This window comes from Mus caroli, unplaced genomic scaffold (genome assembly GCF_978045245.1).
Source record: "Mus caroli unplaced genomic scaffold, Mus_caroli_1 scaffold_5, whole genome shotgun sequence".
Classification (NCBI taxonomy): Eukaryota; Metazoa; Chordata; class Mammalia; order Rodentia; family Muridae; genus Mus; species Mus caroli.
The window spans coordinates 12,537,494-12,560,585 of NW_028227260.1; the positions used below are offsets into that span (position 1 = coordinate 12,537,494).

The 23,092-nt window shown below is 36.0% G+C and overlaps 1 protein-coding gene across 5 annotated transcripts in view; it reads right to left on the bottom strand.

Moving 5' to 3' along the window:
- The window catches only part of Bclaf3 (BCLAF1 and THRAP3 family member 3), a 61,096-nt gene that overhangs the window by 18,696 nt on the left and 19,308 nt on the right, over positions 1–23,092 (bottom strand). For 3 of the 5 annotated variants that reach the window (XM_029473527.2, XM_029473525.2, XM_021153480.2), the window contains 8 exons: positions 21,705–22,298; positions 20,099–20,749; positions 18,543–18,718; positions 16,632–16,746; positions 15,630–15,693; positions 14,078–14,193; positions 7,278–7,392; positions 5,802–5,897 (listed from right to left, as the gene is read on the bottom strand). In XM_029473527.2, coding sequence (XP_029329387.1) covers positions 5,802–5,897; positions 7,278–7,392; positions 14,078–14,193; positions 15,630–15,693; positions 16,632–16,746; positions 18,543–18,718; positions 20,099–20,749; positions 21,705–22,298 — 1,927 coding nt within the window. The remainder of the gene's footprint in view (positions 1–5,801; positions 5,898–7,277; positions 7,393–14,077; positions 14,194–15,629; positions 15,694–16,631; positions 16,747–18,542; positions 18,719–20,098; positions 20,750–21,704; positions 22,299–23,092) is intronic. The other 2 variants (XM_085837933.1, XM_029473526.2) reach the window with 2 other exon arrangements.

Genomic DNA, 23,092 nt, shown 5'->3' on the forward strand with positions numbered 1-23,092 from the left:
CTAATTATATCATTTCAAAAAGGAATACTTTGACTTTTCTTAGTTGTATCCCTTTTATTTTCCTTTTCTTGTCTTATTGCTTTATCAAAGATTTCAAGCATAATACAAAGTAGCAGTAAAGAGTGGCCACCCTTGCTTTGTTCTAATCTTACTGGGAATGCTTTGACTTGTTTCCATTTAGTATGATGCTGGCTAGGTTTGAGACATAATGCCTTTATCATGATTAGGTATATTCCTTCTATCTCTAATCTCTTCATTACTTATTTTTCTTTAGATTTATTTATGTTATGTTTACATTACATATATACAGTACACTCAGAGGCCAAAACAGAATCCTCTGTAACTGGAGTTATGGATGGTTGTAAACTACTAGGTGCTGGAAAACAAACAAGACCTCCTCTCCAAAAGGATTGAGTGATCTTTGCTAAGCTATCTCTTCAGCAACTCACACCCCCAATCCCCATGATTTTTACCATAAGGGATTTTAGATTTTCCCTATGGCCATTCTAACATCTATGGAGATGATCATGTGATTTCTATCTTTGTATTTATTTATGCAGTGAATTGTATTTATTGGACTATCCCAGTATCCCTAGAATGAAGGCAACATGACCATGACAAGTACGTTTTTGATTTAAGACAGAATTCAATATGCAAGTAGTGAGAACTTTTACATCAATGTCCATCAGACAAATTGGGCCTTCTTTTTTCCTTCCTTCCTTCCTCTCTATATTGGTTGTTGTTGACTTTGTCCACTTTGGTATTAGCACAATATCGGCTTTATACAAAGAGCTTAGAAGCACACTGGTTCTTTTCTACTTTGTAAAATAATTTGAATGCACTGGTGGTAGGTTTTTTTTTTAGGGTCTAATAGAATTCTTCAATTAAATCATCTGGCATTGAAGATTTTTGGTTATGAGAAATTTTATTGTTTTATCAATCTTATTGGTTTGTCATTTTAACTTATTTATTTCATCTTGGTCTAATTTTGGTAGGTTAGATGCATCTAGAAATTCACCCATTCCTTTTAATAGAATATAGGTTTTTAAGGTATATCCTTATAGCTTTTATTTCATTGATAACTATTTTCATGTCTCACTTTTCATAACTAGTATTATAAATTGGTGTTCTCTTCCTTTGAGTTAAATCTGGTTAAGGGTTTATCAATTTTGTTTATTTTTTCAAAAAACAAATTTTTTGTTTTACTGATTCTTTGCATTTTTGTTTGGTTTTGTTTCATTATTTCCACCCTGATCTTAATTATTTCTTTTCTTCTACTTCTTTAATCAGTTTGCTCTGTTCCCCCCACCCCAAGGCCTTAAGCTGCATTATTTGTCATCTCTCAATTTTTTTGATGCAGGCACTTAGCCCTATACTATCTCTCACCCTGCACAAAAGTCAACTCCAATAGATTACAAATATAAGACCTGGAACCCTGACTCTGCTCAATGAAAAAGTAAAGATTAGGGCTGGTGAGATGGCTCAGTGGGTAAGAGCACCCGACTGCTCTTCTGAAGGTCCAGAGTTCAAATCCCAGCAACCACATGGTGGCTCACAACCATCCGTAACGAGATCTGGCGCCCTCTTCTGGAGTGTCTGAAGGTAGCTACAGTGAACTTACATATAATAATAAATAAATAAATCTTTAAAAAAAAAAAAAAGAAAAGAAAAAGTAAAGATTATACTTTAACATATAGCCATAAGGATTTTCAACATATAGGTATACAGGTCTTTCTAAATAGAACTCCAATAGCACAGGCAATAAGGCCAACAACTGATAAGTAGAATCTCATGAGATTCTGTATAGCAAGAGAAACCATTAACTGAATAAAGAGGCTGCACACAGAATGAGAGAAGAAATCTGTCAGCTACATATGTGATAGAGGATTATTAACTAGAATATATAAGGAGGAATATATAAGGAGATTCAAACATCTAAACTCCATGAAAACAAACATCCCAAATGGGCTAAGGGACTAAACAGAGTGTTCTTAAAAGAACAAGCAGGAATGGCTAGAAAACACTTTTTAAATGGTCAACATACTTAGTCATTAGTAAACTGTAACTTGAAACTATTCTAAGGACTGACTGGAAAGACGGATTAGAGTTAAAAAGGACTGGCTGGTCTTCCAGAAGACAAGAGTTTGGTTCCCAGCATCCATACAACAGCTTACAACTGTCTATAACTCTAGTTCCAGGGAATTGGACACCACCTTCTGGCTTCCATAAGTACTGTATGTACATGGTCTATTGACATACATGCAGCAAGTGTCTAGATACATAAAAATTTTAAAAACTGCTATTTTTTAAGACTTCACCTCCCTCCACTGAGACAGACCATCATCAAAGATACAAAAGACAACAAATACTAGTATGGTTATAGGTAAAGAGACCCACTAGTAGACAGGTAAATTGGTATATACACTTTAGAAATCACTCTGGAATTTTCTCAAAAAATTAGAAACAGAAGAGAGGCCCCTTGGTATTGCAAACTTTATATACCCCAAAACAGGGGAACGCCAGGGCCAAGAGGTGGGAGTGGGTGGGTAGGGGAGCAGGGCGGAGAGAGGGTATAGGGAACTTTTGGGATAGCATTTGAAATGTATATAAAGAAAATATCTAATAAAATAAATAAATAAATAAATAAATTAGAAACAGACTACCATGTGACCTAGTCATACCACTCCAAAAAAATCTCACTACAGAGGTATTTGCACACCCATTATCATGGTGTGCAATGGAATACACAGGGAAATTGTGGCCTCCCTTCCCCCAGCCTGGAACCTGCTTGCTCAAGGGTGGAACTACCTGCTCATTCGTCCTGCCACGCCTACTGCTGGAACCTGCCTTTGCTGCCTGGAGGCACACACGTGTTCGTCCTGCTACTGGACCCTGAGTTACTTGGCGGGATATTGGGTTCCCTCCCCCTTCCTTTATAACTGAGTGTCTGAAAATAGTAAAATTGAGCCTTGATCAGAACGTTTGTTGTCTTGGCTCCATTCTTTCTTCCGCCCCGTCTAGATTCCTCTCTTTTCAGTTCGAACTGCCATTGTTCGTGTTGTGGACTGTGGGCAGGCCGCAACAGGAAATGGATGAAACTAGAAAAATATATTCAAGGTAAACCAGGGTCAGAAAGACTAACAGTACATGATCTCTCTTCTGTGCAGATCCTGGCCTGAACTCTTTAGTTTTAGGTGTTTAACTTGGAATACCTATAGAATCCAGGAAACCAGAAAGTAGACAGTGGGCAATGTTGCCGTAAGGGAATGGAGACAGCAGAATACAGGCAAAATTAGAGTGGAGAGGGGGAGTACTAGGAATAAACTTCAAACAGGGAGGGGTGAGAGTATGGAGAGTTGAGGTAACAGGGATGCTCATGAAAATGGAGGTATGAAAGTCACCTGAACACCTATTATGTGGTACCCCAATTGACACATATATATGTATATATATATACATATATATATATATATATATATATATATATAAAGGGTTTGAAGACAGATACTTCACAAGGCTAGACAATGCCAGTCCTAGAAGTAATAGTTCTGTGTTGGCAGTGACGAGGTCCAAATGCTGGCCAGTGAGCTTTTTATACTCTTTATTCCCTTTTGGAATAAGAAGTACTTAAAAAAATCAGAAGCATTTAACTAACTTTGATTTCATAGTTAAGAGACTAGATTTTCAAAGACAACTTGAAACTTTTACACTTAAAGGACTTTTAAACTTGAGTGTATTTTACATTGTGCTATTTAACATGAGATCTTAAAGATAAGAAAGGAAAGATCGTAGTTTAATAGTGATTGATGTTTTTGTGTGAAGAGTTGACAAAAGGACAAATGTGTACTGGTGGGCTTTTTGTCAACCTGGTCATCTGAAAGGATGGAACCTTAGTTGAAAAACTATATCCATCAGATGGGAGTATGGCGAGTCAGTGGGAGTTTTCTTAATTAAAGTTTGATGTGGGAGGGTCCATCTCCCTGTACAATGCCATCCCTGGGCAGGTGGTCCTAGACTGTTTAAGAAAGCAACCTCAGAAAGCTATGGAAAGCAAGCCAGTTAGTGACATTCCTCCTTTGTCTGTTTTGGTCCTGCCTCCAAGGTTCCTACTTTGGCTGCCCTGATGATTGTAACCTTTAAACCTTCTTTTCTCCAAAAGGTGATTTTGGTCAGTGCTTTTTCACAGCAACAGAAAAGCAAGTTAGGTAAGGGTCACTAAACAAAACACCTAGTGCCAGGTATGGGATACTCCCATAGTGGTTAAGGCTCCATCAGGAATGTTCCAGAGGTTCCAAAATAATACAGGGCTATTACCATTCATCTTGGTTGTGTACAGAAGTAGACAGATACAGAGAAAGCAAGTTGGAATTGAGCTGAATGCTTCCTGCTGGATAGTTTTCACAATGCTAGAAGGTACTATATAGGCCTGGGGGAATAAGGCAATCATGAACTAGCACATCTACTGGTCAGCTACAGGTGGTAAAGATGACTTAAGGCCCTACACACACTGTACAACTATTGAAACTACAGATGCTGGAAACAGGGGAGGCATAATATCCAGCTGTTTTGCCACTGATGAACCCATCAAGTTCTAATGGACAGTTTCAAACCCAAGGACATACATACAAACCTAGTTAAACCCTGTGGAACACAGGACAAAATGCCATAAAGTAGGGGGAAGACAAGTGGGAGAATTTGCACTTACAGAAATGGTAAATGATGGTATGTAACCTTGTCCCTCAAGTACCCCCTACTGGTTAAAAAAAGAGGGTGACAGCCAATAGCTGGGCCGAAAAGACATAGGCAGGGATTAAGGTTCCCAGGCTTGAGAGCTGAGGTGAATGAGGAGAAAAGAGAAGGAGGCAGAGAGAGGAGGGAGGTGGAAAAAGAGGACACTGCCATGGAGTAGGTGAATCATGAAAACATAGCCATGGAGACTAGGGAATTGGGGCAGCCCATATGGAACATGGTAAATTCTAACTCGAGATTACTGATGGGAAAGTAGATTCTAATAGCATAGAGGGTAGTTACCTGCCCAGCTCTAGTGCTATTTAAAGCTTATAAATATAAAGGTTGTGTATCTTTTATCAAAGAACTGAATGATAAAAGTCAGGATAGAGGAAACTGATTAAATATTCTCTACAATACCGTACATATGTATATACACTCACAGATGCTTAAATAAAATTATTCCTGCCAGTTCTTTCATGTTTTCTTACCATGAAATAGCAAATATTAATTGTATGAATGATGAAAACTAGATTCTATCCTATAGGAAGCATAAAAGGACTGTACATATTTATGGTTTTGATATTGACATTGTATGCTGGAGGTGGGAGGAATGTTTAGTTTTGTCAGACATACACAAATCTTATGTAAACCTTTCCAAACAATTCTATGAACCTTCCTCATTCACTCTTCTCATACACTTGTGGCTAGTTGCATTTTCAAGCAACCGCCTAGAAGAGTTTGAGAAGTGAGCCAGCCCACGTGTTTATAGATGGAATCTACCTCTACTCTACTAAGTCTTAAATCCTTTGTAATTTCTAGAAGCAAGTGCATTACTATTTGAAAACAGGGTTCCACTAGTAAAAATGAAATTCAAAGTCAAATCCTGAAGAAACATGTCAGTATTAAACTGGTAACTATTAAATATAAATTCTAGAAGTATTTATAGAAACTAGGAACAGTAGTTTATAACTTTTTAAAAGACTACAAAAATAACTTTTAATGTACTGACACAATTATTTCCAATATATAAGCCCACAGTCAGATATAAATGGAAAAACAACACTCAATACCTTAAAAGATCCTTTAGAGCCTCTTCTGTTTTGATGATTTTCCTCAACTCTAAATATCTTCTGATCAATGGCATCTTTTCTCTGCATCGTATAGTTCTGAACAGAAAGTATTAATATGGGTTAATATACCTTAAGGGTTACTTTATAAACTAGTCTCACCATTTAAGACATATTTTTGAAGATTAAGACCCCAGACCAGGGAGCATGGAGCTTACATACTTCTTCTCTCATATGACCCATGCTAGTTTGTGAGGGGCCCGTTTCATTCATGCCTGTGAGAAGTGTAAAAAAAAAAACACTCTGTATAACACCATGGTTGACTTTTAGAAAGTGGACTATAAATCTATCATTTACTCATGTATGTATCTTGGAAAGAAAGAAACCCATTGCCAGCAGGACTTAGTAAAGGGTTTCTACTGCCCAAAAAACCCACCAACTTTCCACACTGCCAGTAGGCATGTTAGCCCAACACATCGACTTTAATTGATCGAAGGTAATATTCTTATGATAGCTTGGGAAGGCCCAAAAAAAGAAGAAAAAATAGCTATCTTAGCACTCTAACTACAGAGAACCCAAATCCTCTCGCAGAAACAATTAAGATGGTACCCATTCTCCAGTTTCCTATTTCTAAAACCAACAATCTTATTACCTTCTACTTAATCCATTTCTGTGGAGTCTGGCCAGAGGGAAGATTGTACTAGGCAGCTGCTGACATGGCTCCTAATTATCTCCATCAATGATCCTTCTCTTTGATTGTGGGTATGATCTAGTAGCTTGCTTCTTGTAATAACCATATGGTAAAGTAATGGGATATTACTTCTAGCATAAGGTAACAAACTAACTTTGGCTTCCATCATTTAGTCATGACTTACAGAAGAGCTGTCGGCTGGCTATTATATCATGATCCATTCTATAAGCAAATCTTTAAAATAGAGCAATTAGTAGTTTGGTGGGCGGTTGGAACATGGAATAATTAAACATAAGGCATGAGAATCTTTACTGGGTAATGACAATATCCTATTCAGACATGGTGCCACATGCCTGTCATCTTAGCACATAGAAGGTGAAGGCAGGAGAGCTGCAAATTTGAGGCTAGCCTGGGATATATGGTGAGTTCCCCTGCTTAGCCTGAGCAACAAAGTGAAATCCTGTCTCAAGTCCAACAACTGGACTATGGTGATGACTCTAACACATCTTGGAGAATTACTAAAACTCACCAAATTATACACCTGAAATGAGTTAACTTTAGAGTATATAAATTATATCTTAATTAAGTTGTTACCAAAACAGCTTAAGAAAATTAGTACTATAATAAATTGAACTTCAATTAAATCAAGAGATGAGCTACATTATATCATAAAAATCTTTAAGCCTCAATGCTCTTATAACACATAATGAAGTTACAAGCACTTTGAAAAGTATAGATATATTTATAAAGAATATACAAAAATGAAAAACTTGAAACTCCAATCTTACTATGTAAGGTTTCTGAATAAATTTTCTAAAATTTGATTTTATAAAATGTGGAGGCTTTTGAAATCCATCAGCACGAATAGTCTTCACCTTTGAAAAACTGGAAGACTGATGATTCCTAATAAAAGGAAAAAAGAACCGTGTTACTTACATCAGTTAAAAAGGAGAAAGTCTTCAAACATACAGCACAAGAGTAAAACCCCAACGCTCTGTCACTACTAAAATGATAAAGGATCGTCATTAAGACTGACATTTTCAACAAATATTATTTAACTAAGCTGGAAACGATATTCCTTGTACTAGGGGGTCTCAATCTGAGGTCCAATGACAGGATTCCTGGCTGATACATGGAAGTTTTTCCCCCTCAAGTAAAAGCATCACTGCCTGCCCCCGCCCAATTCCTGAGATTCTACTTGACAGAAGTATCAGTGACTCCTGGCCTATCTCATTATCTTCTCTTCCCTTATAAGAGGGAAGGTAAAACATGGTCACCTCACTGGCAAAGTTATGCGCTCTGATACTGCAAAGGACAGGCTCCTAGCTCCTGACAATGACAGCAAGAGTCTCTGACAATTAGGTCTGCTGGCGAGGAAGATCCTAGAAGGCTCATTTCTATAGGCCTTGGCAATTCTTTCCTTGTCATATCTCCCCACAATGCAATTACGACCTTTTCTAGTCTTTTGCTGGCCCTGTTCCATAGTGAGCCAACTACTCTGCTTCAGCACTTCCCAGGTATTTTGTATGGGATAAAATCCGTATTCCTGATGGTTTCCCGTGTCCTTCTTGCCCTAGCTCTTTATTTTATGGCTGTACTACCTGCTTTCTTCCAATAGCCCCAAACACATACATTGAACTTTAGATAATTAACTGTGTACATATAGTTCCCAGCACATACCATGATCTTTCCTGATTCCACAACTTTGTACCTGCAATTCCTCCTGTGGTCATTTCCTTCCATTTAGATTAACTTCAAAGTTCGGCTCCATTTGTACCTTGTCCAAAAATTTTCCTAAACTCCTCTGAAGTAGAATAGATATCCCTACTATGACATATACAGCGTTTAGAAGTCCTAAGCCCTATGTCTATTTGTAACTACTACTTATACCTCTGTGTTTTAATGGAATGTTTTGAATTCCACTGTAGTTGCCTTATTTGTGGCCCCAAAACCTGATACAGACTAAGAGTTCAGCGTTTATAAAATGTTCAAAAACCTACTGCCCTATCAAAATGTTTTGTGATGTGATATTAAGTCAAAACAGCAAGGTACAATTGTAATACTATGCATTGAAGATAATTTCAGTACTTAAAAAGTACACATAGATGCCTATAAAAAAGATAAAGTCAAAAATAGATTAAATATTAAAAGCGATCATTTCTATCTAGCAAAATTACAAATGCCTTATGTTTTTAAAATTTGCTTTGCAAAACACATCTAATAAAGGAATACAGGTTAAGCATCTCTAATATGAAAATCTGAAATGTGAAATGTTCCAAAATCTGAAGTCTTCTAAGCACAAATATAAAGAAAAATTCTTAAAAAAATAAATAATGAAAAATTCTACACCTGATCACACAAGTCAGTCAAAACAGATACACTAAAATATTTTATAAAATTTCCTTCTGTGTATGAATAAGATAAATGAGTTTCATGTTTAGTTCTGGGGTCCATCCTCCCAATAGCTCATTATATAAATGCAAGTATTCCAAATAATCTCAAATCTGAATTAACTCTGGTCACAAAAATTCCCAGTAACGCTCAGCCTGTAGTATCTAGAATACATAAAAAACTCTTAACATGTTATTATATTTTATTTATTATATGGAGCCAAAGCACACATATAAAATTCAGGAGAAAATATGCTGGAGTCAGGATTTTCCTTCTACCATGTAGGTCCCAGGAATTCAACTCAGGCTGTCAGGTTTGGTGCCTTTACCCACTGAACCAGCTCACTGGCCTGAATAGTAAAAAAATATTATCTAGATGTGGCGCCTCAGGCCTCATACTAAGCACTTCAGAGTCAAACGAAAACAGATTTCTTTAGTTTGGTGAGTTCTAGGCCAGCCAAGTATATAATGAAACCCTGTTTCAAAACAAAAACAAAACTCTTAAATTCTCATACCTTAGCAGTAAAAACATTAACTTGATTATAAAATGAAAAAAGGATTTGAACAAAAATTTCTCCACATAAAACATATATGTGTGTGTGTGTGTGTGTGTGTGTGTATATATATATATATGTGTATATATATATATATATATATATATATATACCAATAAGCATATGAAAAAAATGTTCATCATTACTCATTAGGGAAATACAAATCAAAGCCACAATGAAATGTTATCTTATACTCAGTAGAAAAGGCTACAATAAAAAAAAAAAGTCACACTCCGTGTTCCTAATAGCACCACTTATAAAAAGCAAAAGGTGGAAAACGTACAAACATCCACATAAAACCAGGTAAAAACAATGTAGTCTATTCAGCCTCAAAGTTCTTTTTAAGGAAATAAACATTGACATATGTCACAACATGGATGAAATTAAAACCATTATTAAAGTGAAATAGGCCATAGAATGAAAACAGTGGCTTTTTTCTGTAACTCTTACAGTCCCCAAGGCCATGCTAATCCTTTTAAAATTCAAAGATTATGACTTTTCTTTGGTTAGAACCTCAAATGTTCCTAATTCTACTCACTGTAAACTTGTCTTCATATGATTTGGCGTCATCTACAAACTTTTATCCTTTTGTATATGTTATGCACTCTTCTTGCCTGTCTCTATCTAGGTATAGACACACATGTGCCACAGGGCACATATGAAAGTCAGATGACGACTTAGGATGTCATTCTTCACTTTCCCCCTTGTTAGAAACCAGGTCTCTTGTTTGTCCACTGCTGTGTCCGTCACGCTAGTCCACAAGCCTCCAGTTGTTATATTGTCTAGGCTAGTCCATAGCCTCCAGTTGTTATATTATCTCTGCCTTCCAATCTCCAAAAAGGATTATTCTGGGGACCTAATCTAGTACAGGCTTATTCAGCAAGCGCTCTGCCCACTGAGCCATCTCCCCTTTATACCATTGGGATACCCACTAGATCTAATTATAGTCCTTAGAAGTTCAAGAAGAAAACATGTTTCTGCTTAAGATCTTTGCATTTAGTTCGCTGTACTGTATATACGCTCAGATAATGTAGTTGGCTGACTCCTTCAGTGAATTCATATGCCCACTAAAATCGTAAAACCCTATCACACAAGTCACTCTTCCTGCTGAATTTCCACTTCTACCTTAATTTTTCACCATTACTACACCGACATTTTCTTTCTCCTACCATTAAATCCTAAGTACTAAGCAGTCAAGAGCTTTGTGTAGTTTTTCACTGTATCTCCAATGCATAGAACTGCAGCTTTACAAGAAGAAAATAAACACATACATATCTGTCGTATATACGAAAAGAACTCTATGAAGTTCAACTTCATTTTGTATAAACTATCTTTTCCCTAAATTCCCTACTGATAAATTTTTGGTAGTTTAATGTCCTTTTTAAGGTCACTGATAAAATTTTTAAGCTTTTAAATTATACACAGCCTGGGGCTGGTGAGGGCACTGACTGCTCTTCCAAAGGTCCTGAGTTCAAATCCCAGCAACCACATGGTGCCTCACAACCACCCATAATGATGAGATCTGATGCCCTCTTCTGGGGTGTCTGAAGACAGCTACAGTGAATTTATGTATAATAATAAATAAATCTTAAAAAATTATACACAGCCCATATATATATATAAACCGCATCTCAATTACATTGTAGGGGACTTAGTAACACTGGTTAGAAGAAAGAATAGTCTTTGTAAACAGCATAAGACTTGGGAGAAATCAGGTAAGATACTGATCACAATGAGGAGCTAATAGAGAACTGCCTTAGACATCGGATGGAATGCCTAAGAATTAAGCTTGCTGGCAAAAGATCCCAAAACAGAAAGGAATAGTACTCCAAATAGAAATGCATTATAGCTAAAGTATCATCTGCCCCATCTGTGGCTCTGTAAAGTCATCACACATTCAACAAATATGGACTGAATTCAAGATACTGGAATATAGCACTGAGCAAACACAGATAGCCTTCAAATAACTTACATTTTAATGGAAATCCCATAAAAGGAAATCACTAAATCCTATGATTTGTGACATTATGCTTTATCTGAATTTCTCTAGAAACTACATGCTGAAATTTACTTATGTAAAAAGGAGATCAACTGGGCAAACTTCATTTCTAAGATAAAAGGGTAAACTTCAATAAGGAAATTGAACTGAGTCAAAGATGGAACAGTTCTACATCATTTAAAATTTCTAAATTTCATTTTTATTTAAAGAGTGTATATTTGCATAGATGTGCAAGTGTGTGGATGTCCCTGTCAAGATGAACAGGTGAAAGTCAGAGAACTGCATGTGAGATTCAGCTCTCTTCTTCCATATGGGTTCCAGAAAATGAACTCAAGTTCAAATTGTCAGGCTTGACAGCAGGCACCTTTACCCACTGAGCCATCTCCCCAGCCCTGGTATCATTTTAAAAAACAAAAAGCAAAAACAACAACAACAACAACAAAAAACAGAAAGAACCTCACAGGTAAAGACATGGACCTGAACCTCTCATACATTGCTGATAGGATAAAATGATGTAGTCATGTTGGAAAACAGTTTGGCAATAACCACCTATCTCATCAATTCTACATGTAAGTATATACTTAATAAAAATGAAGACATGACCACACAAAAACTTGCACACAAATGTTCACAGCACTATTTATTCACAATAACCAAAAAGTGGAAACAAACCAAAAGTCCATCAACTGATAAATAGATAAACAACATATGACACATTCATACAGTGGAGCATTATTTAGTCATAAAAGAAATCCTTGATTTCTAGCATGAATAAGCTTTTAATACATGCTACGTAAAATAAGAAATCCCGTCACAAAAAGCCAAACATTGTATTATTGCATTTATATAAAGTGTCAAAAACAGGCAATCCATAGAAACAAAATGTATAACAGTGGTTGCCAGGGAAGGGAAAAAGAAAAATGGGGGGGGGTCACAGCTGGGTACACTGTTTTCTTCTGGAGTGACAAAATATTTTTTGGGATAAGTGGTTCTTATACAACTCTGTGAATATAGTAAAAACAACTCAATTGCTTACTTACAATGTGTGAATTTGATGGCAAAGAATACTGAAAACGTTTTTAAATTCTCATGTTTCATGCTGTAATACCATCCTCAAAGCTAACATTCATAAACTTAATGCTAACCAGCTATATTTTACTTAATCCTGATCAGCAGTATGATGTAAGCATAGTTCTCATTCCTATTTCTCAGATGAGGAAACAGAGGCTAGGTAACCTACCCCAAATCATCCACATAGCTAGGATTCTTAGAGCTGGGCATCAAACCCAAGTAGTATGCCAGCATTCAAGATCTATCATCTCAAAGGGCAAGGATCTGCCTTGGGACATTTACAGTTATCATTGTAAATATTGAAAAAAATCCTGTTTCTTGGTATACTGTGTTTCAAAAGCTTTCTCAACTAAGAAAAACACATTAGACATCTTGTCACTGAACACAAGTGACACTATGTGTTAAGCATATAATATTAGGAAATTGGTGACTTTTACCCAGGAAAAGACAAAAATTTTGCATTTTCCAATTGTTTTATATGCAAAACACAACTTCACTATCTTTTAATCAATTCCAAACTTACTGTCAAAATAAATTCCAGTTAAAACAAGCTCCATGTATTTTGGGTAAGGTTAATCAAGTTTGGAGTTGACTTAAAATTATCTAGTCAAATACTTAAAATGTCTTAAAAAGTTGATCTAAAGGTTATAGAAGAACAATTAGCACTGTCCCTTCCTACTCATAGTCCTGTTTCTGAGGGACACAAAGACCCCTGGCCCAAACTCGACAGTCTGCCTCATTCAATTATTCCTCATAATCCTCTGCCTTCACACAATCATACCTTCTACTAGTTCTCAGAACTACAGGTAGACTAGGCTCAATCTACATGACTAAAGACCCCTGGAAAGAGTTACGAGGTTGAATTTAACAATGATATGGCGATGATCTCTTTATAACTTCTGCTAAGATACCAGTGACTTAAGAGTATAGCTGCCCCTGTATAATAAGATGGTCTTATCACTATACTATGGAGAAAATTCTAAAGATTCGTAAAATTTATTGACAATTTGTAAATGGGCAGAGTCAATGAGATCCAAATTGAGGTCTCCCTCTGCTGTTTCTTTTCTGTGTTTTGTCTTGTCTTGTTTTTGAGACAAGGCCTCACTACACAGATCTACCTGCCTCTCCCTCTACAGTGCTAGGATTAAAGGTGTGTGCCACCAAACATATCACTTGTTCTACTGCAACTGTCTACTTCATAGACTCAAGAATTCCCAAAGAGAACTGTACTGACATCAAAAAATTTTGTACTCATAAGTCAGAATCTAAGTGTCTAAACCTATTACTTTCAAACTGCTTGATTCAAATAGCCCATAAAGGTTGCTGGTCATAGCTCCTGCTAATATTCAAACAGTTGGTATATTCTTCATCTCTAGAATTAAAAGACTTCAAATATTCACCCACTCCATTTTTAATGTGTAGAAAAAGCTTCCTGTAACCACTGAATAACTGAAACATTTTAAAAACACATAAAACAAATCTGAACACTCGGGCAAAAATTAAGCACAAAAAATGTAAAAACTACTAAAACCAAAAGCTCCCAGATAGCAGGATGTTTTTCATTTACTGATTACCTCTCTGTAGGACTAGCCATGTGAAAAATATTCTCATCTTCATTCTGTAATCGCTCTTTTCTCCTTCTCTCAATGTCATGTCGTAGATCATTTGGTTCTATTACTTTGACCAGAGTCTGAGGAATTTTGACAGAAGACAAACTATTCACATTACTGTTAGTAGCACAAAGACAATTTCTAACAAGAAACTTACTGTTCTTAATTATTTTATACCCATGCAGCTAATAGTAGTATAACTGATAAAAGTATTCTGAGACACAATTGAAGTTCTATTTTGTTTGTTTTTGGAGACAGGGTTTTTCTATGTGTAGCTTTGACGACCCTGAGCATGACTATGTAGACCAGGCTAGTCTTGAACCACAGAAATCTGCCAGCTTCTGCCTCCCAACTATAGGGATTAAGGGTGTGGGCCACCATGGTTCAGAATCAGAAAAGCTCTTATACTAATCCAAGAATCCTACTTCCAAGATTTTATCCCAAAGAAAAGGTTGCCTCTTTAAAAATACTGAAAATAACAAAAATGAAACAACTTAAATGTGAAAATAATTTAAGGGGAAAAAAGAATGATGCAGGATGTTATGGCAAATAAATCAAACAAAACTATACAGCCATAAAAAATAATAAATTATGGAAGTCAATATGGAAAAACATTTACTAAAAATTTTAAAACTTAAAAACATCAATTATAAAGGACCATGGGGAGAATTTAGAACTTTTACATAAAAGAAATGCTATGGATTATTGGCATACTGAATTGCATCTGAAAGACTGTTAAAATATACCATGCCAAACTGGGATTATGAATTTTTTTAAGTCTTCAAATTTTCTGGAGATCAACTATAACTAGAAATTTTACAAAAGCATTATTCAATAAACTAAGCTACCTATATTTATTGAATCTTTATTTCATAAATAATTTATATAGTCTATCAGAAATAAATTAAAATCTCTTCACCACAGAAAAATTCTCAAAGGAAAAATTAGTGATACATTTAGAAGTTGACATGCTTTTAAAGACTTGTTTTCTAACCTGATCAGTCATAGAAGTCTTTCTAGTCATGAAAGAAATAGAGAGTGGGAGGGGAAGTATTGGGTAGAAAACATATAATGATAATGAAAAACAAATTAGTATTAGCTTCATTATTTTGCTAGTTTTTATTCCACAGAATCGTTCCTAAATTCTACAGCAAACAGATAGGCAGCACCAAATGCCACAGTTCCTTTGCATTGCTTCCACATACAATTAAAAGTATATTCCACATGCCAGATTTGCAAAATGGCTGGCTATCAACCATATTTTCTATAAGCTTTACTCTGAGAAGTTTGGGGATGAATATTCAATGTAATTTTAAATCAACTTTTCAAAGTTGTTATGCTTAATAACCATGCCTCTCAAAGAAAAAGTTTGTTCTTTTCAGCATCTCACTCCATCCTGGACTGCCATCAGTCACTTGGAGAACTTTTTCAATTTATATTCCTGAATGTCATCCTTTCTTTATAGACCTTTAACTCCTTTCCCACTACTATACCAATAATAATTGTACTCACTTACCTTATCTGGTTCATATACCATAGTATATTTATTCTGAAAATCATCCAAAGACATATCTATTCGCCTAAAATAATAAAGGCACATAATTAAATAATTATGCTAATTATGTTATACACTGATTCTTTTACTACAGGATAGAATTAGAAATAAACCAGTAGGTCTTAGAAAAAGCCAAAACAACCTGCTGTCAGGTGGCTTTTCATTTCTTTTGTTTTTTAAGATAGGGTCTTTCTAATGTAGCCATGGCTGTTTTGAAACTCACTCCCTTAAATTCAGGTATCTGCCTGCCCGTTTCCCAAGTGTTGGGACTAATGCCATGTGCCCTGATAGGCTTTCACCTACATGGCAGTCTACTAAGCCATACATACCCTATGGGCACATTGTAGGGAAGTCTTGGTGGTTCTCCAATCACTAGTGTGACCTCAAACTCAATTTTGGTGATGGATAAAATTATAACATTGAGGACTGGTGAGATGGCTCAGTGGGAAAGAGCACCCGACTGCTCTTCCAAAGGTCCGGAGTTCAAATCCCAGCAACCACATGGTGGTTCACAACCATCGGTAACGAAATCTGACTCCCTCTTCTGGTGTGTCTGAAGACAGCTACAGTGTACTTACATGTAATAAATAAATAAATCTTTAAAAAAAATTATAACATTGATTCATCTCAGTATTCCATACAGGGTGCACCACCTGCTCAGACAAGTACCAACAGAAGGCATGCATGTTTTCATCAGACCTCAGAACAATCATTTGTGACAACTACTACAGACATAGCAGAATCAAAGCAGGTAAATCTTTTTTTTCAAAGGCCCACACATTCAAACAGTGTTAAGTCAATGATGTGTACTGGCCCAACAGCTGTTTAGATTGCTTTTGGTATGTACAAAATACACTTCTGGATTCTATACCAAGCTCAGAAGAAAAGCAAGCTCAGAAAGCTGGACTCTCTTCTGAGGACTATTCTTATGAGGTAAGTGAAAAGACAGTAATTAATCATTACCTGTGAAATTCTGGATCTGAATTTGATTTCATTTGATTGAAATCTGCATCCTGTTTGTTTTTTATTCTTGAGAAACGTTCATTTAGAGTAATATCAGGTGTTACAAAACTATCTGCTGAAAAAGGAAACAAATAGTTCCATGTCAATGTAAAACTGAATGCCCTTAAAAGATTCTATAAAACTCAACATCAAGAAAGGACCATCAAAATAATCCAAACTGTTCTCCTTTGAAAAGAAATATGACCCAAACTATTTGTATATTAACTTATAATGCTCACATGCCTTCCCAAACCCAAACAAGAGTTGACTTATGAAGTCAAGGATTTTCTTCCTATCTGCCACATTTGCTTTCTTGTCTAGAAGAAATTGTTAAAGTGAGAATCATTCTTCTTCATGGGAAGACCATACTCTAGAAAGTTTGGAAGATACTCTATAGTTCAACAGTGAAAATTAAATCAATTAACAATTTAATCACTCTAATCTCTGAATGAATGCTGAATTAAGTTATGCTTAAATACCACAGAGTACCTTCCAACACCACTTCATTTTTGCATTAACTTCAGTTCATAAAGACATTCTAAAATCAGCTATACTACAAGCTTTTAATAGTAGTACAGAAAGAATACATACACTCAACCCATCCAAATATTATACAAGCAATCTTCTCTCCTAATTCACTAGTCCCATTCTGGGACACTCTCTTGTTTTTCTGTAATACTACCATACTTTCTGAAAACTATACTCTTTGGATAAAAAGAGATGGCGTTGAGAGGGTAAACTGTTGCTGACAAACTGTACTTTTTCATATTCAAAATTAAGGTTTAGGGGATCAAACTCAGGGCCTTACCCATTCTTGGAAAAGAGCTTTAATATTGAGCTAAACCTTTAGCTCCCATCTACCTGGTTTCCTTCACTTAAGGGATAGGAGAGAAAATAATTATTTTTTAAATATATTTTACTTATGTGCGTAAGTGTTTTGTCTGTGCACTAAGTGTGTGACTTGTGCACAAAGTGTCCAAAAGAGGTCTAGAACTGGCGCTACAGAAGTCTGTGAGCAGCCATGGAGGTACTGGGAACTGAATCTAGGGCCAGTACTCTTAACTGCTGAGCCATCTCTTTAGCCCAAATAATTATTTTAGAAATATGTTTCATAGTCAGGTGGTGGTGATGCATACCTTTAATCCCAGAACTTAGGAGGCAGAGGTAGGCAGATCTCTAAGTTCTGAGTTCCAAGCCAGCCTGGTCTACAGAGGAAGTTACGCAATAGCTATGACTACACAGAGAAACCCTGTCTCAAAAATCAAAAATGTCTTATTAAGGTAAAAATTAAATCAAATAAAAATTTGACATTCTTAAGAATCCCTTGCTTATAATAATTTACAGTACTACTAGGAAGAATTGTTTTACATCACTGATTTTCCAATGGACACTTTGTAACGCAAATCTTTAAAGCCCTCATTTAGCTTTTTGATGTCATAAAGAATGGAATCATCAACTGATTATACATGAACAAGCTTATAGCATAAAGTCCTAGAAAGGCCTTGGGGAAGTGTTGCTAATGTCACAAAATAACCTAGACTTCTGCAATGTCTAGGATGTATACCTGTTTTTGTTGCTTCTTCCTCCTTTATTAGGCTTTTAATGTCTGTCATTTGGAGTTGTCTGATCATTTTCTGACTATTTTTTTGTAATCTACTAGCATTTGAAAGCAGGAAGTTATTGAAAATACATAAAAAGAAAAACTAGTCTTGAGTGAATGTCTGGTACACTCTCCAACAGATTTCCTAATTTATGACCTACTTAAAATGGAATATTAATTACAATTAAGCTACATCAAAGGTACTTGTATCTTGGGAAAAGTTGGTACATTATTTTTATGCTATATTTAATGTTTGTGTAAAACATACCAACCTTTAACTTTGTGGATTAGTGTTATGATTTCCTGAGCAAATTCTTCAGTAGGTTTATTTTCAGGATTCTGAGTCGAGTCAAGATGTTGAAATACTGGATGAAAATTGTCACTTGTTTTGCCAATAGCAACCAAATCATGTGATATCTGTCTCTCTGCAGAATATCTAGAAGTAGACCTAAAATAATTTCAAATATTTAATTAAATTTGTAATTTTTGCTATTTTGCCAAGGAAGGAATTTGTTAATACTAAGATAGCTAAATATTAAAAAGATTTAATTATTCTGCCATAATTTAGGCACTAAAATTACATGTTATAAAACTAATAAACCATGAATGGAAAATAAGTATAGATAAATGGTTCTGAGCTCTTTTCAAATAACAATAATTACAATTCTAAGTGAATTTTACCTTCAAACACATAAGGCATTAAAGTCACCTAATATAAAAAAAATCAGACTATTTTCTACTTTATTATTGTCAAAACATTTTAATCAGCCACTCTGAAATACCACCATACTTTAAAAGCTATTACAAAACCTAAAAATCTTAACTATTAAAATTCTCACCAAAAGCAATGAGAAGCTTAGAATAATGTTTTGAAACTAAATCTATTTAGAAATTAACTGTGGAACAGCAAGACAGTTTAGCAGGTACAAGAAAGAACCTGCCATGGAAGCCTGGTTCCTAGAACCCATGGTGGAAGGAAAGAAAACAACTCCCTAAAACTGTCCCCCAAAAGAGGTCCTCTGACCGCTATATACCTGCCATGGCACATGTGCACTAGCATTCTTACCTCAGCCAAACACAGAAACACTACAGTCTCATTCCTTCTATCTTGAAGAATAATCTAGTCAAACTGAAGTCATGCTGAAATCACAGTAGGAATTACATCAAATCATGTCTCCTGGGATCCCAACAAGACATGAGCATTTGAACTCTATTCGTGTCTCAAACCTAACTTTTCTCTACAAAATAAGAACCTGCTAAGATCTCTTCCTGCTAAAAGAGTCTATGAGTGTCACAAGCAGCAAAGGACAGCCTGAGAAGCTGCATAAAGAATAGATGCTAGCCTGGTGAGTGTCTCATGACTTTAATCCCAGCACTTAGGAGGCAGCAGCAGATTGATCTTTGAGAGTTTGAGGGCAGCCTGGTCTACATAGGGGACAACCAGAGCTACATAGTGAGACCCTATCTCAAAACAAAACAAAACAAAACACCAAAAAAAGAACAAAAGCTGAATTCTCCTTAGTGTATGCCTGGATTTAAAAAGACAAACAAAAACCTGGCAGTATAAAAACACATAACTTCTTAAAGATTACCAAGTCCTTGAAATGCCCATACCCAAGAATTACTTGGAGATAAGATATGGGAACCAGAAGACACAAGATCATCACCTATTACTAACTTCATAATTTATCTTCATTCCAGGACTTTGGAGGAAATTATTGGTAATCTTTTGAACATGTAATATACTCTAGCCAATAATATAAACTTCATCTTGGAAGCTGCAAATTAAGGTGTAAAAATCTATTAATATTTCTTAAAAAGCTAATACCTAAATGTGTCCGTCTTGTTCCTGTCTACTTTGACAGTAAGTGGTTTCTTCTTGATAAGTGAATAGCATTTCTCTTCAGGTTTTGGGCTTGTATCAAACTGTTTACTAAAAGATGCATTCTCTTTTCTGCAATCTTCTTTATTATTTTTTTTCTTCCATTTGTCATTGCAAGGCTCCAAATCAGCATCCTTTGTATTTGTATGATTATAGGAAACACAGTTTTTGTTGTAGAGATTAAAAGGTCCATCGATTTGCTCATTCTCAATTTCTCTTCCTCTTGTAGTACTGAAACAATCTAACTCTCTATTTCCAGGAACTTTTAGAGAACTGTATTTTCTGTCTTCTTCCTTTAAGTACTTCTGAAATCTCCCATCAGGAAAGTCCTGCTCGCTAGCTGAGAGCTTATGATGTTTGTGACGGTAGTCGTAGGATACTCTGGTTGTCGAACTTCTCTCTGGGTATTCTCTCTCAGTATATCTGTGACTTTGGGCTCCAAAGCTCCACTCTTCTTTCTTCTCTTGGAAAGGTAGAAAAGAATGCTCAGGCTTCCACTTTGGGATTCTGGCTGGATCTCTATTTTCATACCTTGCTGCATCTGGAGGTCTTTTTGATGTGTAGCCATACTTTCTGAAATCATGATCCTCGGGATACCTGTATTGACATAAAGAAGTTTATGTGGCAGAGTTTGTACCATAAAAGACCCCATGTAGCTGGACGTGGTGGCGCACGCCTTTAATCCCAGCACTTGGGAGGCAGAGGCAGGCGGATTTCTGAGTTCGAGGCCAGCCTGGTCTACAAAGTGAGTTCCAGGACAGCCAGGGCTACACAGAGAAACCCTGTCTTGGAAAAAAAAAAAGACCCCATGCATCACACCAGTAAACAGGACATTCACAGGACTCGCATTCTTTTTTTCTCATATGTGTAATAAGTAGAATCTTAGTGTTAAGAATTTTTATTTCATGATTTACTCATTTCTAACTTAATAGAAGTCTTGGATTTAAATATATCACTTGTCTTGTTTGGTATATTGTTTTAATTTGGAAAGGATAATTTGAAGTTAACTGAAATGATAGAAGTTGAATTTATACTTCCATTTTTTAAAAAAAGTCTTGTTATTAATAAATGATTAAACTTTGTATATTAAAAAAAGAAGTTTACATTTGCAATATACAGAAGTAAAACTTTTGATGTCTAGAATAATGAGCAGACTGGCCTTAAAATACATCATGCAATGGCAAGACAACCTCATGTGAACTCAGTAAGAGGGGCATGGAAGTTTAAAAGCAACATCTTTTAAAAACATTCTGGAGCATACCTTTAATCCCAGCACTCCAGAGACAAAGGCAAACAGATTTCTAAGTTCAAGGCTAGCCTGGTCTACAGAGTGAGTTCCAGGACAGCCAGGGCTACACAGGAAAAACCCCCTCTCAAAAAACAACAACCAACCAAACAAACAAACAAAAACACATTCTAGCTATCCACATAAATTACTCAAAATATAAATTATTTTATATTTTGAGATAAAAAATTATGATATTCAATGTAAAAGTAACTTTATTACTGGAGGCTTTATGCCAAATTCCCCAGACTTAATGATTTCCTGTACCTCTTCTGAAAAGAGTTCCTTGTGCCAAAGTCTTCTGAGCCTCTTCTGGGTGACTGAGGGTAGCTTTCTTCTTGCACCCTCTGGTGTCTCAATTCATCTTCATGCCATTTCTCTTTAAATCTCAACGAATCTGCCAGTGACATCTGAGGTGGCTTCCCCAGTGACATCTGAGGTGGCTTCTCTCCTCTCCCACTTCCTCTACCTCTGTGATCATCAGGAGTATACCTTCCTTGCACTGTAGGGATATAACAATCCCTTTCGTGCTCCATGTAGGTTGCTACACTTTCTGTGTATGTGGACATATACTGAGATCTTCTGTCATCATCTCCTCTTCCAGGAAAATATTCTTGGTGAGGCTTATATGTATCAAATTTTTCAACAGGTTTTACATTTGGAGAAGGTGATCTATTTACATAAGACCGATGATATGAATTCACCCGAGGGGGAATCCTTGGTTTATTTTGTCCATGTTTTTCATCATCCATTCTCCAAGTAAAGGGTCTTTGTTGATCATTTCTATATTCAGGGTCATAGTGCCCATGGAAATGTCTTTCCTCATGGTATTCAAAATTTCTAGATTGTGGTGATAATGACCTATGTAAACAAGCAGAGAGAAGTTTAGTTCACTTTGAGACAACTAACTGTTTTAAAATACTTTCCTAGAATTCTACTACCATCCCCCTCAAGGTAAATCTAGGAATTTGTTTTCTATGCACTTGGACTTGTATACTGGTGTGAGGGAGATGGGTTAATGATTCTTTTGTCCTACCTGACAACCATACTCTTGTCATCCTTACTGATGTATTCTATGAACACATCAAAGTGGGTTAAATATACATATGATATTAGAGGAGGACCAGATCAGGTAGTAAGCAGAGCCTTGTTTTTGAAAGACTACTGATAGCAAAAGTAGATGTAGTACCTTCAAAGTGCCAATCAAGAAAAGCTTACCTCAGGTTCAATAGCTAACTGAGAAACAAGCATGAGTAAAGTAAGAAAAAATATGCAGAAGGGGAGGGGATGGGGATGGTCTCTGTGAGGGGGCAGAATCTGATGTAAATAAATAAATTTTAAAAATATGTTGAAAGTGTGAAGAAAACTAAAGATGACCTCTGAAATTACATTCTAAGACAATGATGCTACAATTCAAACACCAAAAAATGTTTTTATAGTGTTTCCAACTGGCTGTTCTCTCCCTCAAGGCTTTACCAAAGAAGACACTTACCAGGTACCATGGGCAGGGAAGAAATAAATGAGAGAGACATAGGACATCAATTTCTATACTATGCCTCCATACAACAGGGGTTTTTTTCTAAGAAAAATAAGAAGAGTCCCACTTTACAACCCAAGCTGGTTTGACTGGGAGTATCTCTGTTGACAAGTCTGAC